We start from the raw sequence: 19,754 nt of genomic DNA on the forward strand, positions 1-19,754 counted from the left end.
CAGCTCAGCCCCATCAGATCCTGATCTTTAGGTTCCCAAGCAGTCTTCTCCAGGCTGAAGAATCCCAAGTCTCCTAACCTTTCCTCATATGGGAGATGTTCCAGCCATCTTTGTGACCATCTCCTGGACTCTGCCCAGTAGTTTCATGTTTTTATTGAACTGAGCAGCCCAGAACTGGACACAGTACTCCAGCCGTGGCCTCACCCGGGCAGAGTAGAGGGGGGAGGATCACCTCCCTCAACCTGCCAGCCACTTTTTTGATGCATGTTTTGATGCACCCCAGGATACTATTATTGGCCTTCTCAGCCACAACAGCACACTGATGGCTCGTCACTCCAACAACCCCCTTTTCAGGGTTTGCAGTAGCAGACAGCTCTATAATTGGGTTGCCTGTGTTATGAACCAAATCTCTTTCCTTCAGCTTGTTGAAGTCAGTAAGTCCTGATGCAGCTTCATTGTGCTAGAGGCAATACTTGTGGATATTCACTGAGATTAGCACACTGGCTAATGAAATAAGTCTTAGACAAATCTACTACTAGTTTGAACACTGGGTGTTCAAATCTGCTTTTGCTTATATACAAGCAGTTTTGTTGTGCTGCTTGTGCAAACCTCTTATGCTCCACAGTAAAACTAGTTACTGAGACACAGCCAGCACACTTAAAAGATTGGACCTGATCTAGAGAACAAAAGATGCTGAGGAAAAGTCCAGTAGCAAACTTGTAATGTAAACAATTTAGAGGAAATGCTTGTAGAGCATCTACATGAATTGCTTGCTTTATACAAACTACAATCTAAAAGCTGTGGAATGGTTGGACTATGACCAAATATGTCACAGAGTTGGATTTATTTAAACTGAAAAACAAAAACAAACAAACAAACAAACCTATCTGGCAACTTGGAGCCATGCCCACTACCCTGTGGAGCCTGCTCCAGGGCCCGGCCACCCTCTGGTGAAGAACCTTTCCTAACACCCAACCTGCTCACAGCTCCATGCCGTTCCCTCGGGCCCTGTCGCTGTCACACAGAGCAGAGCTCAGCACTGCCCCTCCACTCCCTGTGAGGAGCTGCAGCTGCCATCAGGCCTCTCCTCAGCTCCTCTGCTCTGGGCCAAACAAACCACAGGACCTCAGCCGCTCATCCAGACCCTTTACCATCTTCATACCCCATCTTTGAATGCACTCTAGTAGTTTTATTTCTTTTCTATATGGTGGTGCTCAAATTTGCACGCAGTGCTCAAGGTGAGGCTGCGCAAGAGTAGAGTGGGACAATCCCTTTCCTCACCTGGCTGGCAGTGCTGGGCTTGATGCACCTAAGGGTATGGTTGGCCCTTTTAGCTGTCAGGGTACACTGCTGACCAAGATTCAACTTGTTGTCAGCTTGCTCTGCAGCTTCTTGACCAACAGTCTGTAAAGATTGCCAGGGTTACCCCATCCTAGTTGCAGAATGTAGCGCTTGCTCTTGTAAACTTCATGTGGTTGATGATTGCCCAGCCCTCCAATTTGTCAAGGCCTTTCTACACTCAAGGGAGTCAACGGCTTCTCCCTATTTAGTATTACCTACAAAATTACTTAGTACAGCTTTGAGTCCTACATCCAAGTCATTTATGAAAATATTAAAGAGCCCTGCAGAACTCCATTAGTGACCTTAGACACCAGTCTGACATAATTTACTACAATCCTTTGAGACTGACCTGTCAGCCAGATGTTCCACCTATCATATTATGTATTTGTCTACTGGACATTTTGATCAGAAGGATACTGTGAAAGATATTATAAAAAGCTTTGCTGAAATCCAAAAAGATTACATCAACTGGCTTCCCTTGGTCAACTAAGTGGGTAAGCTGGTCATAAAAGGAAATTCAGTTCATTAAACAGCACTTTCCCCTTGTGAAACCACACTGGCTGTGACCAGTGACGACACTGTCTTTCAGGTGTTTTCAGTAACTTTCAGAATAACCTTCTCCATAATTTTGCCAGGCACCGAAAGTGAGACTGACAGGCTTGTAATTACCCAGGTATTATTTATCGCCCTCCTTCAATACATATGCCAGCTTGACTGGGTATCCTCCAGATCCCCAAGACTGTTGAAAAATAATGGAGAGAGAGGTCACATTATGACACTGGTGAGCTCTTGGAGTACCCTGGGATGAATCCCAATGATCACAGTCCTCCAACTCAGGGCTCCAACAGTTCCAGAGCCAAAGACTGAGGCAAAGAAAGCATTAAACTTCTCTGCATGTCTATTTCTGAGGTGATCATCCTCACCAAGTAGCAGAGCAGTGTTATCTCTGGTCCTTTTACTGTTAGCTTACGGAGCAGAAGCCATGAATTTTCTGAAACACTGTTCATGGAAAATACCCTCATAGCTGGCAAAATGCAGAGCCAGTGAGGTGTACAGCATGAATTTTCTTATGCCCTTTTTATTTACTTTTTTCATTACTGACTTGAAAAATATACGAGATAACATAAGACAGTAAGATGTGAGGAACATAGAGCAAATTTGCCATCTAGTCTAAACAGATGAATAAGAAGGCAGTGTGGATGAAACACTGGACAGATACCACAGAGCGAAGTTCACACTGAGGCTCAGAAGTTAAATCCAGAGGATAAGTACTTAACTGACGGATGTATCTAGACTTGAATGATGATAAGAGTTCTGATAGGTGAAGCACCCAGTAGTTGCACATCATCTTTGTAGCACCATCTGAAATTAAGAAAAACAATTTTCCTATATTTAAGGTACCGATTCTAAGCTCAGGAGACATGTTCTTCTTCCAGTGGCACAAGCGCAATAACTGATTTCATTCAAGATACTGCATTTAGATGACAATTTAGATGCCATTTGGAGAAAAAAAGAAAAGAAAAAGAAAAAGGAAAAAAAAAAAAAACGGAAAAAAAAAAAAAACAAAACCCACACCAATAACCAAACAACACACAAAAAGTAAATACTAGGGGTCTTATAGGACTGGAGGAAAAAATGTAAGGGGTTAAACTAAATCACAGTTAACTAAATGAATATATTTATGCGAACATACATACCAAAAATGGGTGAGAATCTATCCAGTAGAAGAAAGTTGGTAAAATGGGAGAAAATTAATTTTGAACAGAAGACAGAAGGCAAAGATCAGCTAAAAATTCCTTATTACAAAAAGAGTGCACCTTAAACAAGCAACACTGTTTAGACCCTGAAAGAACCAAAGGAAAAACACAAGAAAATATCTTCATGAGGAATTAAGTACCTTTCATATTTAGAACTTAGAATACTCATACAATTTACAGAGTGCTACTGGATTTAGCCTAACGTCCCCAAAACCTTTAAGAATAGACAGACAATACAAGAATACAGGAATTGCAGAGATGCTCCTTTCCCTCTGGATTAACCAGTTTCCCCAACCTGCTCTCAGGACAGCAGTCTGAGAAGTGCCAGTTTAAAAATAAAATATGAAACCAGAGTGTTGCTATTCACTGTCAGTGTCTGTGCCACCCCAGAATCAGACACCTCTTTATGCCCTGTCCTAACCTTCTGTTGTGAAACTTCTGTCCAACTGTAGTAGGTGTGTCAGCATATTACTAATACCAGGATAAGACTTTTACACATCTCATCTGGAAAACGACATTCCAGTGTAACAGGAAAACTCACTCTGCTAAACCAGAAGATCCTGTCAGTGTGATCCTATCATCATATCTGTCATAATGGCCCAGAATGTGCTTCAAGGTAACAACAGACACACATGAGATTTTAACCCTGTGTAGCAGAACATGTGATTTTCTTATCTTCTCAGTGAGAAACCATATATGATGGTCTACTCTGGGAAGTTTCGCCAAGCCAAATGGATTCTTTCCAAGGTTCTCCATCAGAGAGTCTAATTGAGACCCACCCCCTTTCCTGAGATCATCCTTCCTCAGACGCAACGCCCCTGTCCCACAGAAATAAAACACTTCCACCAGCCAGGATGGCAAGACCACATTCTGTTTAATAACAACTCCATAAAGGACTGTACATGCTATTTTGAACTACCTCCCCTATGTGGTTACTGCCACATACAGGCATGGAGGTGTATAATGCCATACAGTTTCCTAAGTCTATATGTAGTGTGTGTACGTGTATGTATGTGTATGCATGTGTTTGTATATGTATGTATTTATATATATATATATATATCTTTGTAGAAGTGTTATCTCATAAGTCACATTATCAAAACATGCGAAGTATATTCAACAAAACTTTTCAGGCAAACATGTTTTAGAGCTGGAAGACCAAAGGCAAATCATCATTAAGGGCTAGGTAGGGATGAAAGCTTACAATAGTGGACCTCTTTCTCTTTTCATTTTACTTCCATTCATTCCATACTTCCCCACCAAACATTAGTGCATCTCTGTAAACACTAGTTTGAAAGAATACAAATAATCACCATGCAGCCTCCCCCTACAGAAAATGTGTACAGATTGGTCTTAAAATTGCTTTGCTGCAACTTGCATTGTCCCATACACTCATGATAAAGCAGTTTAAGAAACTAAGAATACAGTATCTGGAGCCCCAAACTTTTACTTACTTTTAAACATACTCCAGGAATGCATTCCCCGTGCCACTTCAAGAGTCCCATAAACCACCCTTGCATCTCCCAGATCCTCAGTCTGGACCCTCCTATACATGAAAAGAGCTGAAACGAGATAAATTCTGTTCCCTGTGAAATTACTTCTGAGTTCCTACTTTATAGTCTAGGGATTCCCAGAGACCTCCAATCATGCACAATATCCACAAACCAGAGAAGAGAAATTGAAGCCAAACAAGAATATATGCCTGCAGAAGAGCTTTTGACTTGCTACATTGCTCACATGCAATATCCAAAAAGAAGTGAAGTCCACCTGCATTTGCCCCATGGAAGCTCTGCAGAGCTTTAGAAAACGTTCCTAACATTTTAACCTCCAACATATGACTGGAGATCCATGCCTAATGAAAATGAATACAAAAGACAAGTAAATCTGTACTAGATGATTTTATCTCATTATGAGTAAATCTTCATTCACATATTCTTGTTTCCATCACGGAGAAAATCCATTTTAGATGTTTTTGTCTGACTAGCATGGACAGTTGTTCTCAGGGAAAAGCAGAAACAAGACTAGCACATGCAAAACATCCCCAATAAAAGCAGATCACATTCCTTTTACATAACACTGCAACTCCCCTGTTCCTAGAAGACAGCAGCTACCACTCATCAGTACATAAGTCCCTTGATATCTGCACTGAGAGCCTTCTTACTTGAACAAGTTTTCATAACTTTAAGAAACAAGTCTCCACAGTTTTAGTAAACATACTCTTTCTCAGAGTCCTGGACTGACTAATTTTTCCAAATTCCAGCATTGTGTATCTGCAGTGACAAAAAAAAAAAAAAAAAAAAAAAAAAAAAAAAAAAAAAAAAACCACGAATCTATCACCTTTTTCTCTCGGTCCATATTATGGACCAACAACAGACATTTACAGAGCTTCTCTTGATGATCCAAGAGAAGATAACATTTTTTCCCCTGTGTTGAGGAAAAAAGTAAATAGACCCTGATGTTGTAATATGGGTCTCCTGAGTCCATTTCTTAACATAATAACTATATGTCCTCTTTCCCACCCCAGTTAATTCTTGCTCAGGCTTCTAGATGCATTCTGAGATGAAGAAAGACATTGCTTCGACACAGATGTCAATTTCTACTCTTCTGTTTCTGTGCAGATTCACTACTATTTTATCTGCTAAACATAAGTAATACAGAAGAGGCACCTGATGTTGACTCTGCAGCCTGCATTCATATTTTAGACTGTGCTACACATACGTTTAGTTCTGATAGGCACTACTTTACTAACGTGTTCCCTGTTTATTTTTTTCCTTTCCCTGAGCCATGGCATAGGAATCTTTCCCTGTCAGATTACTACAGGGGAGCGGAATCAAACTCACAATCTGTTACTTATATTTTTCTAGTTTTAAGCTAGTGCTGCTGATTATTTCAGTATTGGAATTAATTACATTTCTATTTCCTTTCTTGCATATCTTCTTTTGAAAAAGAAAAAAGAAAGAAATCAAATGAGTAGTTTAAGGGAACTGGTGATTTGTTTAGAGTTGCCTGAACAAGGAACAAGGGATATTCCATCCAGAAAAAAATAAATGCAAGAGTGTCATGGTTTTGTGCTGTTGCTGTCAATATTCTACATCATGACATCATGTGCAGTATGAATCATTAACTGAGGGTACAAATAGTGGCAAACTGTTTTGGTGGTATAAGAAAGTGTAGTTGTTAATGGCATACAGAAGTATAACAGAGGGTATGTGGAAGTGTAACAGAGGGTATGCGGAAGTGTGGAAGGTTCATGCTCCAGTTCTGTGGAATGGCAGCATCCCGAATACTCAGCTCTTGGAGGAGAACTACATATCCCAGGGGACGACGCGGCCAGAGATGAATCACCGGAGGAGGACACATATATAATCTCGCTCCCAGGCTGGAACGTCCTTCTTTTCGCTCTATCTATCGCTTTGGAGCGCTCCATCCCTGCCGTCTCCCTCTATCAGCAACGTTCCAGCCTGTCGCCTAGAGATCACAGTAGGCCCCCCGGTTCTCGGGGACTCTTTTCTCTCTCTCTCTCTCTGTCTTGTTTGATTTAGTAGTTGCAATTATATTGTATCATATTGTGTCATCTTGTATTCCAATATTATTCGTATTTAGTAAAATAAGTTTTCTCCTTAGATTGCTGCCACTGTTTTTTGTTCATTTCCCTTCTTCCAGGGGCAGCAGCCTCTATCACAGGTAAATCTAGATAACCCGATTACAAAGGGCACCTGAGAAGGTGGGACAGGTTAAGAGGCAGTCCATATACTGCCCCAAACAGAGACTTGTTTCCATCCCTCACCCCCTCCTATCTGACTGTGAGAGGGTAGATGATCCCCCACTGCTTGAGGAGCACCTCCCCCATGCCCTTCCTGTAGGGATGGCAGAGTGCAACTCCACCAATCAATCTCCTTCCCATGATCCTGGATGCTCCTTAATTCCTCCTGTAATTCCTCCTGTAGCTCTACCATAAGGCTGAGCAGATCACCCACCTGCTCACACCGCACACAGGTGGTATCCCTGCTGCCCTCCTGTAGCAGTGACAGGGCCAGGCATTCTCCACAGTCTGAGACCCAAGTTGCAGCACGGACATTCATGCTTTCAGTCTGAATCTTCACATCCCTTTTACAAACCCGATTACAAAGAGTTCTAGACTGCAGGACAGTAGAGACTGAGGTAAACTGAACAGGTCAGTGCAGCACAGATTAAAGTTACAAACAACTAAAAATCTAGCCCTGCTCTCCACAATTCATAGGGGTGTATCTATTTTAGTATCTTTCTCTTTCTAAACAACTACCATTGCAATGGTAAAGGCAAACTGAGCTAAATTTAGATATTTCGCTTGTCCACTCAAGACAGAACTCCCATTAGCATCGTTTGGAAAATAGTTATTTAATATTTGGAGTATTTCTTACACAGTTCCCCCGAAGAATTAAGCATGTTGTGAATTGTTTTTCAAAAAGGATGGAAAAGTGTATCCTTCCTCACATACCAAGCAAGTTTATTCTAATGAGATAGAAATTTCACAACGAGTTGCATATGCAATCAGAGAAATAATTTGAGTATCTGCACATTTTCACAGGAACTCATCGACATTTGGATCACCAAGTGAAACAGTAGAAGTTGCTGGAACTCTTGTTTTAATAGGGAGCTGAGTTCATTTTCAGTGGTGCCAGTTCCTGAGCAGCCAAGTGAATGTTAATACTCATGCTTCTTAGGCAGCAGAAGCATACAGTTGTTGGAGAGGAAAGGCAGGACAGCTTCTTTTGGCAGCTTAGAGATACAATTTCAAACTGGACTTTCACAGTTTACCTAACCTGATATAAATGCCAGATGCTGAGAATAATGCTCATTCTCCATCCGCTCACAGCTGTTCCCTCTTCCCTTTTGCAGTAGGGTATAAAGGTTTGCTGTGGGGTCAGCCGTTTATCAGTATCTGTGCAAAGGCTCTGGGAAGTCAGTACAATCAGGGCAGAGGGCTGCTTCCTTCACAGCATTCTCACCATTTTATCATCTTAGAGGCACAGTTAAACTCTGTTCTCTGCTGCAAGCTTAACACGAAAAATGATGTTAGAGCCTTAAAGGGGTAAGAGAAAAAAGGGAAGTGGATGACTTGTCATCAGTTTCCCAGAAGAAGTTGCTGATTTAGAAGCATAGAAACTGAAGAAGCAGATTGACTTCTCCATCCCAGAGTGCGAGGTAATGGGGTCGAAGAAGATTCACAAAGCTTGTGAAGAATGCTTAAAATGTGTATATAAAGAAAAAAAAAATATGTAAGCTTCTCTTGTATGGTTCTTAACTTTAAGGTTTGGACCAAACAAGCAAAATTGTTGAGTCACTGTAATCCCAGGGCCCTGAATGGAAGGAACTCACCCTGAGAAACACAGCAGGATCTTTATATCTCATATGACTGAATTGGATGAGTGTAGCCCAGTGCTGCCCAAACAGGGGCACTCCACTGTATCTTAGGTAAAGTAAATAAGATCTGCCCACCCTCTAAGTCATACAACAACAGGAACAGAAGCACTAGCATTACATCATTTCTGATGCCATCACTGAAAAACAGCAATTAAAAACAATTTATAATCTGACATTCATCAAATTATATCGATGTTTATAAAGGGAAGAATATCAGCTGCTAGGAAGGTAGAGGCCCAAACCAATGACTTAGTGGTTCAAAGGTGCCTCACTTTCCTAACCACTTTCTTTGATCTTTATATCCTTTAGGATATACAATATTCATTTACCACTTTGCAATTCCCTACATCCCCCTCAACATGTAAGTGAGCTAGAAACTATGCCTTAGAGATGAAACATACTCATCTGCTATGTTTAGTTTGTTCTGAGGTAGTCACTTCATGCGCTATTAGAGCAGCCCAAAGGTGCTGGTTCCGGCACATGTTCCAAATCTTCATACAACAAATCTGCCAAGATTTTGCCAGTCTGATGTTCTTATTTCTCCCCCACTTAAACCACACAATTCCATTTTGTGGGTTTAAGTAATGCAATATAATTGATCAATAATAAGCAACCCTGACTATAAATCAGGAATTCTCAGCTTACATTTCCATATTCTTTACAGCCTCACTGTTCAGTTTGTACTCTGAGTATTTGGCTGGACACTCTACAACTCATCCACTCTCACCAAGATAAAGAACTGGACACCAACTTTTGCTCACAGAGCACCTGTGCCTTCCATATGCTTCAATAGGTGTAACTATATAACGATGGCTTTTTTGGAAAATGTGCTTTAGGTCCCAGGTGCCTCTCTCTAATAGAGGATAAACACAAGCAGCAAGCCTATTACATAAGAAAAGGCCAGGTTATACAAAACACTTCACTTATATGCCAATCACCTTTCCAGTTCAGCTCTGGATGCTTACTTAGCAAGTGATTATGGGTGGCCTGCATCCTCCAGTCAAGTTCCTTTCAACTGGAAAGGCAGATATATTTATCTTCCGGATTGTGGAGAGATTGTGAAAAATAGACTTAGCTGAAATTTTATTCACAGAAAGTGATGACCTTTATGAAAAACAAATCTATAGGATTTAGTAAGCTTTAAAGTTTTCACAGAGTACTCTTCAGACTCATTAGACTCCACAATGAGTCTGTCAACAGGTTTCTAGAGATCAGGTTGTAAAATTATACAGCGTGGTATGAATCTCTATCCCATCCAACAGAGGCTAGAAAACTCTATAGATAGATTTTCCCTTGCTACTGAAATCCACAGAGTTTTCTGTAAATTCAATTTTGGGTGGGTTTTTTTTTCCCCCCACACTTTTTCCTATGTAGATATTTCCCTGTCATTCCCTTGCATGGAGAAAATATACACCTTTTAGACACCAATTACATGTCTTATTAAAAATAATAATAATAATAATGTGGACATTTAAAGAAAAAGATAAAGAAGTATGGATGAGATGGTCCACTTGTCTCAGCCACATAGATAACAGGGAAAGATCATTTGAAGCTTCTCTGAAACCCTGTGACAATCCATATTGATCCTGAAGTGGCATGTGAGAAAAAAGCAACAAACCACTCAAATCTTCTCCCACAAAGAAACATACCAGGCCCATTCTGTTTCCCTGAAGGTGAAGTAACTTCTTTCTCTGAAGAAGTAACAAAAGATTAACACTTGCCCATTTGTCCTCTGTGGACAAGTACCCTTGGCACTTGCCCTGTCCCCTGCTCAGTTAGGGTGATTTCCTAGGCCCTGATCCATGACTAGATCAAAGCCAGTTCAGGAAAATGAGCTAACACTGACCCTGAAAGAACTGTAAATCATATTTCAACAAGTGCTGCTGCCCAGGGGAAGTTAGCACTTGAACGTGTAAACATCTGCATGGAGAAACTGAAAGTCCATCATTCATGAGAAGAGCTACCTCCTAATACAGATTTAAGAAAGCCCAAGGAAACTGACTAAGAAAAATGGTCACAAAAGTTTTTATCTCTTAACTACACCAAATTATCAATCTTACTTAAAAATCCCGGAGGTCTTTTCCTTTAGAGGAACAACAGAGAGGGAAGACAGATCCTCTTGAAATGGTCAGGGCTGGAAAGACCTGGGAGTTCATAGAATTCCCTCTTCATACAGCTGCCAATGTGAGAGAAAGCTGAGTGGGATAAAGTTTTACCTGAGAGTCCCATTTGTACTTCTCATAATTCCTGGACATAGTCTACTTTGCTTGCCAGGAGCTGTCTGAACTCTGACATCTGATGATGCTATTTTGGTCACATTTCACTCTCCTTAGACATTCTTGATGAGTCTAAAGCTGAATCAGGAAGTGAGCACATAACATTCTCTTGTAATCCAAAAATACAAGCCTGAAGAGGAGGCAAAGAAGAGACAAACACTTGACGAACTGAAAAGAGTAGGTATGAATCAGAGAAAGTGGGAAAGAGATGCCCCTGACACAGTATGGCAGCGTCCAGGTAAATTCCTTCCTCCAGCTCATCAGCTCTAGTATCCCATCATTTGCTGATGCTTTGCTCCTAGAGATATTGCAATTAAAACTCAACATGCATAATTTCCACTGTTCTGTTCAGCCTTTTAGCAAAATCAACAGCCTCGTACAATTTTTTCTTTTCTTTTATTTCTGCTCCCCATTTGTTTCCTGGTGAAAGCTGAAGAGGAGACAGTTTTTCAGTTACCTTACAAAACCCTTCCCCTTCAAAAGGAGGTCCATAGAAACGCAGTGAGGAACTGTGAGAGACCAAATTCCCACTAGTCAACAAACTGTGATTTTTTTTTAACAAAAACAAACAAACAAAGATAGAACCCCCCAAAATAGAAAAAGCTTCTAAAATAAGCTTTCTCCATTCCTATTAAAAAAAAAAAAAAAAAAAAAAAAAAAAAAACACAGAGCAGAGATGGAAAAAGAAACAGACCAAGCAATGACTGTTATTTACATTGTCTGAAGGTAGGAAAACAAAAGGAAAAATAAATATATAAGCAAGGAGAAGAAAGAAATAGGAAGAAACTTTGTCTCTTGCCCCTTTCCTCTGTCTATGTTTGGCACTGCAGGAGTGGCAGAAATGGCAAAGGTGCAGCATTTATAATAAGTAACAACAGGTGTACAGGCCTTCACCACTACTAACTGCTCTTTTAGGAACACGTGAACAGCAATATAAAAAAAAAAAAAATCAAAACAAGCAACAACTGAAAATTCCAGTGTAAACTGGAAACCTGTGATCTCATAGCTGTACATGCTATTCCTGGATCTGCAGACTCTCTTGGTCTGCCAATGCTGCTGGCAAAGGAAAAGACATAAGGATGCTGTAGCAGCACCAAGATGGACATGTTCTCAAGCCCCCTACAAGAGTCAGCTTTTGGTGACTGACTACGGTAGCTGACCAAGTCCTTTCTACTGGCATTCGGTGCCCAATGCCAAAAGGACACAGCACTCCTGCCAGCTCCTTGGGAAGATAGAAACATCAAAGAGATAAACGAATAAATGAAAGACTAGAAAGAAACCAAAGCATGAGTATCTCAGAGCATGAGTATCTCAGAGCAGGGTTAGATACATATCTGCACTCATTCTTCCATGACACAGTACAGCCATGCACACGGAGACAGACCATCTGTACTGCAGCACAGCCCGTGCCCATGAAGCGCAGTCTGTATCCATTGAGCCTACAATTTCATATCAAGGTGTTATTGAAGATCTGGTTACACAGTGAATCCTTCATCTCAGAACAATCTGTATTGAATACAGCCTTATTCTCTGTAGCAGCCACAATCACTATACTAGTGCAATCTATATTTGTAAAGCCATATCTTCATTTTAAAACAGTCTATGTTCATATATTCTATCAAAGAGCATCATGTCCACAAAGCAATATCCATTCTGCCAGGCTGGATTCTAGCCACAAAGCCACTCCCTATATCAAACCTAACTCACCAGCGATATCCCTATACCAGAAGAGTTTGTATCCAGAGCCAAGACTTTGTATTTAAAAGATTTAGAAATGATTTACCAATCCAGATCTCTCCAAGCACCTCAGGTGCATTGCTCAGAGCAGTGAAAATTGAAAATATGTGTCTATGGTAGAGGGAAAGTAGAGGTCTTTGTGTGTCAATCACTTTGAGATTTTCCTCTTGCTTAAAAAAATAATTAGATGACAGAAACTGAAAGTGTGTCTGCTTGGAAGTATGGGGAGCTGGAGAGAATAATTCCTGTCATTTCCTTCCTTGCCACCCCACTCTTCGTTCAGCAGTGATGAGAATTTCACAAAAAGCATCAGTTGTTTGTTTCTCCCTCTTCCTCATCGAAAGACTGCACCCCAGAAGAGGTAACATCAGAGACTTTGCGGCTCAGCGCAGCATGTTCCATCTCCTCTCGAGGAGACAGTGATTCCAGGTCCCGGCATACTACATCATCCTCCTCTGGAGAGGGCTTCTTGTTTAGGAGAGGAGCCTTCTCCAGCCGTGGGTTCCCATTACCCTCAAGGTGGTCCTCCATGTAAGTGCTGGATTCGGCCCCACTCCCACCCTGTGCAGTCTGCAGGGGCCACACATGGACCAGCCCTGTGCTCTGGATGAAGTTTTGCTCCTGCTGCTGTTGCTGCAACTGTTGCTGCTGGAGAAGGCTGCTCTGAATCAAAATACTTTCCTGAAGGTTTGTCTGCGACTCATCAAAATTCTGGCCCAAGTAAGAGCCGGTTGCTGGGGAAGCGATGAGGGACTGATCACTGGTCTCCCAGGCATCAGATGAACCTAAGCAATACATGCCCTGTGAGACATAGGAATGAGGCCAGCTATCATACTGCGTCTGGGCCATGTGCTCTGCAGGAAAAGGAGGGAAACAATGCATAGTTAGACAATGTAGGCCAAGCTGGTTCATTTAGATAGCTTGGGTGTTTGTGTGTAGTCCTGTATTGGGCAAGGTAGATAAATCCTTCAGAGGGGAAGAGAGTGAAGATGAAAGGCAGCTCTAAACAGCAGGCATATGAACCTCATTATACCCACAAGTGACTGCAAGAGCTGGTGGCTTTCCACAGTTATGCCCAATAAGCCAACAGAACTGGGCTTTGGAGCCGCTCTGTTAACATTAGATTCCCTGGACAGCAAACACGTGACAGTTTTTCTTTATTTCCACCCTGGAATTTGAAGCTGCAGAATGAAAAAGGGCACGTGGAAAGAGAGCAACACAACACCAAGACTGAAAGAGGGGTTCTTCAAGATTAGCAAGAGGTGATGAAGCTCACCTTGGCTCTCCATTAGTTCCTGATAATTCTCAGAGTAGTTGCCCACTGGATTCTCCTGATTTGAGTTTACACTCACATCCTCACCATCCATGGAGGACCAGGCCATGAGAGTCGCCTCTGATATAGCAAATTGCTCCATCACTCCTGTGCCAAAGGAAACATGGACAGAGAGCAGCAATGTGTGAACATCTTCATCTCTTATCCCCCTTTTTAACCACATCTCCTGGTCCCACTGTAGCTCTACTTCAGCAGTGCCCATCACCCACAGTTGGCTCTTGCCCTCTCCACTTTGCATTCTACTGGCAATACTCCAACCAGCCTCTCATCTCCATCTGCCACATGAACCACCCAGAGGCTCTCCTGAGTGTGTTTATCAGTTTTCTGCACAATATATCAGGGATTCTGCTCTGGAACATCCCAACTAATCCAATTCACATGCAAAAACAAAAATCAGAGCTACCTGCAAGGAACCGGGCCTCCTTTTCACCGTCACTCAGGTCTGAGTAGGCATCGGCATCCTTGCGTGCTGTCTCATGCGTATGTTGCTGCTGCTGGCTGTTACCTTTACCCCAACCTTGCCATTCAATCATGTGAGCCACACGGCCTTGGCCCATAGCCGTTGGCTTCGTGACATGGTCCTTCATGCTGCGGGATATCCCTAAGGGACCAGACATTAGAAAACAAGGAGGGGCTATTACACAGTTCCAGAGCTGTCTGCCATACTGTTTTCCTCTCTTGGAAGTGGGATTTCTCCCCTCCTTTCCTGACCAGGTTCAGGCCTTGGGTTGGGTGGTCTGGGTGGGGTGGATGTCTCCTACCTTTCACTGTATCCCTCTCCAGGAGAGTTTCTCCACATTTTCTTGGAGTAGTTCTTGGAGGGGGAGTAAAGGGGGGGGGGGGGAAGAGGGGGGGGGAGGGGAAAGAGAAACCCCAGATATGAAAGGCCATTTCCCTCCTTGCCTAGAATCCTTGCCTAGAACAGAGCTGGGCATGAGTGGTGAAACCTGGAAATGAACATACTAAGAAACAGAAAATGGGGTTAAACCCAAGACAGTTTGAGGGAATACAAATGAAGATACCTGGGCATGGTGAGAAGCAAAATTTTCTCTTTGAAAGTGCAATAGCTAAGAGATTCATATATCTAGAACTGTGGTGGTGGAGACTGCTCTAAGGCCTAGAACAGTCATGAGTCAGAAGGGAGCAGTTGGGAAAGCAACAGGGAGCTATGGGAAGAAGCAGAAAGGCTTATGGAGAGAAGATGTCAAGAATAAACCCAAGTTTTAAGGACCTCACCAGAGAAAGATGATTTAGCCAAAGCCCCAATCCCATAAGCATTGGAGTTACGTTTCAGCTTGGGAAGGATGGAGGTTGTATCTTCCATGGAGAGCTGAAAAGAAAGAATACGAAGAAATGATGTACAGGAAGGTGAAAAGAAGGTGAATGGAAATCAGTTCAACAATTTCAGAAGGTATGGGGAAAATGAAGAGCAAAAGCAAGCAATAACAAGACAACAAAAGAAAGGATGGAAAAATTAGAGGCCATTTAACTAACATTAGATATTACTGCACTACTGTGGTACTGAGTGAGGTAAGGTCAGTGGCAGAGATGGAACCAGGCTGTGAGAAGCCTCCCTTTGGCTGCTTCCAATCCTCCATGGACATGCTGCCCTGTTCAAGCTCTTTGTCTGAAAGGCAATGCATGGCTGATGGACAATTCAGGAAGCTTACAATGGAGAGCTGACAATACAGTAAACAAAACACACAAATACGCATCACATTACAGATATTATTTTATACATTGGTTTTAGTATTTACTTCCTCTTGTATCTTACATAGTCTTAAAATGAAAGTGACTTTATCAGTGTATTCTTCTTCATTTGTGCCAGTATAGAAATAAGATCTACAATTCTACTAAATTCCCTTTACTCTCTTGCCTGCATTCATGCTCAGTAAGTTCAGGCAGCAGTTACAAACATTATAGAACACAGTCTCTCAAGATGAAATCAATAGACTCCTCCAAAGATGCTGGGCATTGCATTTCAGACTACAGTTTGATAAGGGCTAAACAAGCATTGCTTCTGCTCTTCATTTCAAGTCCATCGTGTTCATACTCTGCATCCAAACACAAATATATTCAAAAGTAGTGACCATGACAGGGAAAATTTTAAATCCTGACATAAAGCAACTATTTGGTCATAGGCACAGGCCTCAGGAAAACCGAGGGGTGCAGTAACTAGGCAGTAAAGTAGAGGCAAAGAAAGGTAATGTAAAGATACTTAACTGCACATAATCTCTGCCAATTGCTAAGCTAAGAGAGTCAAGTTTCTCTGAAAAGTGAGTGTAAATGCAGTAGTTGAGGCATTGTGTAACTTTGCAGCTAAGAATGTGTGTGTGTAACACATGAGCTGAAGCTATCAGAAAGTGAGAGAAGAACAGTAAAAATCGAAAGGTGTAGTGGAGAACATAGTCCTTGTCCCATGATTCATCATCTTCTTTGATGGTAAAAACTGGTTAAAGAACATCAGGCTATGCCACCTCTGGTCATTCCTGCCTAGGCACTGCTGTTCATTATCTATCCATTTGTTTCAAAAGAGCCTGGGGATTGCACTGAGCCACCTCATGAAAACGACCCAGAACAGAAAGTATCTGCAGGTGGTCTCTACCACTCCAAAGCTGGACAGTTATGGCATGAAGGCAAGAATGAATAGAAAGAGCAGGAAACTCATGAGCCAGCTTTGACATCAAAGAAGGTATAAAGGACTAGATCGAGGAAGAGAAAGAGGCACTTTGAGAAAGAGTGCCATGGATTCAGAATGGGTTGGAAAAATGAGAAAGTGCAAATATGGAAACTGTCTTCCATTATCTTTAACGCGCGCCTTGCTTTCAGCTAGGCAGAAGCACAGTGAGGAAAAGTCTGACTAATTTATTCTAGACAGTTGCTGCATGCACTGTGGTTTTTCCACAAACTTTTTCTCTAGCTGAGCCTAGGCAAAAGACCCCAAGCTGCAAGTGCCACAATGAATGAACTGTCAGTAGGATGAGGATTGGTAAAAAACCTACCTCCTCTTGCTATTAAGTGACTTAAGTGCTCTCATATCACAGAAAGCCCGTCTTAAACTTTTGAAAGCAACAGGATTTTGAAAATGCTTACACCACCAAAAATGCACCCCTAATTCTTCCTTTCAAAGTACCAAACTAGCAAAGCTAATCTATTTGAACACCTTTTTGAACACCTTCAAGAGAAGAATAGTTTGGTAGCAATAATAAACATTATTCCCTTTTCAGGATGCTGGTTTTCTGTTATTGGGGGGGGGGGGGGGGGGAAACAACCCCATTTTGTTATGGTGTAGGTATTAAGAGCAACACGGAACACGTTATTAAAATGTCTGCTTGTTTCTTCTTCTACTTGTTAACTGAAGGTAACTGGTTCTGACCATTTTCCCCAGGGGACAGTTAAGAACTGCCTTATTTCTGTACACATCTAAAAGTGACAGATACATTTCTTCCAAACTCCTGAAAAAAAAGATCAAATGATGCTGTAATTAAAGACTGGGGATTTTTAAAATATGCTAGGTGTACTTCCTTTGTTATCTGACAGCATCCAGAAATCTCACAAAGAGAACATCAGAAATGACATATGTTTGTCCCAAAGGGATAAAGGCAACTTAATAGCCAGATGTATATACCTGCCAGACAGCAAAAGCCACAGTGGCAAATAAAATCTCAGCAGCATCCTCTGAATCTTAGTCAATGCTCAGAATTTCAGTGAGTTAACACTTTCAGTTGCGTTTCCATCCTCAGTGCTACTATATCCTATGACTAGAAGTATGAACAATAGTATGGCATGCACTCACATTGATACCATCCCAGGAGAAATCTGTCCGTGTTTGCTGAAGAAAACAAAAAAGGATATCACGTTAGTGAAACAAACAAGCTGCAAATTGCCGTGCACCTCTCTAGTAGTTAGTGATAATCAACAGCCTCTATTTTATCTGGGGAATTAAAAAAATGTGTCTTTCAATCTGGCTTCACTCACAGAATAGAATTACAGAATTGCCCAGGTTGGAAAAATACCTTAAAGGTCATCAAGTCCAACCACAACCTAACCATACTACCCTAACTCTTAACAACCTTCTGCTAAATCATGTCCCTGAGCACCACATCCAAAAAGTTCCTTGCTGTTGATTGTGGTATCTATAGGTGCCATGGTGCTTGAAGGTATACAATATGATGATAAAGAGTGTAAGGGAGAGAGAAATACAAACAACATTTGGTAAGACTCCCCTTCTAACAGCTCTTCTTTGATAAATGCTGCAACACTGGCAACCTTGTGTGGGTGGTGCATCCCTCTGAGGCTAACACAAGGAGGAGCCACACTACCTATGTATTTTTAGCATAATAAGTTACAGAATGATTTTCTCTTGAAATTATATTGTCTTGAAATCTTTCAGTTTGTCCACTCTGATCCAGTTTCTACTTGCAAACCAGAACCATTTTTCCTACCAGCCAGTACAGTAGCAATTCATAGTGCATTTCCTTCAGCTGGGAGGGCTTACAGCTCAACATCTGGGTTTTGTGATGTGAGCACTCAGGAAAATTTAGACGAATAAATTCCAGACATAGTAACTATTCATACAAGCCAAAATGTTCCTTGAGGTAGAGTTTATGTTAAATTGTAACTGAGTTCTCTATACAACATTATGCCCCACAGTTTCTATCGGGATTTCACAAAACTCCCTGTTTCTTAGAGCTGCATTCCATGATAGCAGTGTTAAAAAAGGAAATAAAATACCTACATGTCGGCACTTCATCAGATTATGTAAATTGTATGTTATCTGTGAACACTGTCTGTGATTCTTGAAATGTTATTTGTTTAAAACAGCTTTAATATTTTTACTAATCATGATCGCCTACCCTGAACCCTATGGAGCTGAAAATTCAGGTAATTAAGCTGCGCTAATTCAGAACAGGAAATGAATCAGACCTTGAGGTTCTAAATGGTAAATCAATCAACAGTGAATTACTAGTGAATACATTCCTAAATATCAAAATGGAGATGAACACATTTCTTCAAAACACAGTACGGCTCTACAGCCAAGGTCTTGGGCATTTTAGTAAATCCATCATTCAAGGAATGCGGACCTACAGGTTCATCACAACTGCCACAGTTTTATTCATGTTGTATCTACCCCAGTTGCCAGTAGTTAAAAGCACTTTCATTTGCAACTCTTACTCGCTCTAGATACTCTATGCAGAATGACTGGACTCTATTCTAAACAAGCCAAATTGCATAGATACAGAAGTCCAATCCTTAGCACTCTCGTCCTCTCCAAGACGATCCTAATGATGCACAGCACACATTTCTGAACGGAGAAGGAACTGAAATTTTTCAGTCTCCTTGGATAAGTGTATCTGGGACAAGCACTCACCTCAGTAGAAGGACGATGGAAGCTGCTGCCATGCAGTGAACTGGTGCTGTCCATATTGATTTGGTCCACATCTTTCAGTCCCTTCCAGTCTACTGCAATCACCTCATTTCCTGTGGGAACACATCTAGTCAGGCTTCCAATTGTCACCACAACACATTTTAGCATTCTTAAGCCAACTCAGTTTAGCATACAGGAGAATCACTGACCTTAAGACAGCAATAGCCTTAAACCAGACCTGATTTTAGTTAGATCACCGGTATATCATCAGCTACTACTTTTCACATGAATATCCTCACACAAAGTCAAGTCACTGGCATTGTTCTTAAGCAGAATGTACGCTTGGCTAAACCACAGCTCCCCAAAGTAAAAGAATCTAGTCATGATGTATGACTGAGAAATAACCAACTCTTTTGATATCTTGTTTCATTATTAAGCCACTGTCGCTCAAAAAGGCATTTCTCCTCTTTAATTTGAATCGGTTTGGCTTCAATTTAGAGGTGCTGTCCCCACTTTGCCTTTCTCAGCAAGATTAAAGA

General features: G+C 41.4%; 1 protein-coding gene across 2 annotated transcripts in view; it reads right to left on the reverse strand.

Moving 5' to 3' along the window:
* Positions 1–5,406: 5,406 nt before the first annotated feature.
* The window catches only part of FAM131B (family with sequence similarity 131 member B), a 51,572-nt gene continuing 37,224 nt past the window's right edge, over positions 5,407–19,754 (reverse strand). For both annotated transcript variants that reach the window (XM_072361598.1, XM_072361513.1), the window contains exons 2-7: positions 19,219–19,328; positions 17,644–17,679; positions 15,084–15,177; positions 14,251–14,448; positions 13,791–13,934; positions 5,407–13,368 (exon numbers count right to left, since the gene is read on the reverse strand). In XM_072361598.1, coding sequence (XP_072217699.1) covers positions 12,824–13,368; positions 13,791–13,934; positions 14,251–14,448; positions 15,084–15,177; positions 17,644–17,679; positions 19,219–19,272 — 1,071 coding nt within the window. In that variant the 5' untranslated portion in view covers positions 19,273–19,328 and the 3' untranslated portion in view covers positions 5,407–12,823. The remainder of the gene's footprint in view (positions 13,369–13,790; positions 13,935–14,250; positions 14,449–15,083; positions 15,178–17,643; positions 17,680–19,218; positions 19,329–19,754) is intronic.

The sequence above is a fragment of the Excalfactoria chinensis genome, chromosome 1 (assembly GCF_039878825.1).
Source record: "Excalfactoria chinensis isolate bCotChi1 chromosome 1, bCotChi1.hap2, whole genome shotgun sequence".
Taxonomy (NCBI): Eukaryota; Metazoa; Chordata; class Aves; order Galliformes; family Phasianidae; genus Excalfactoria; species Excalfactoria chinensis.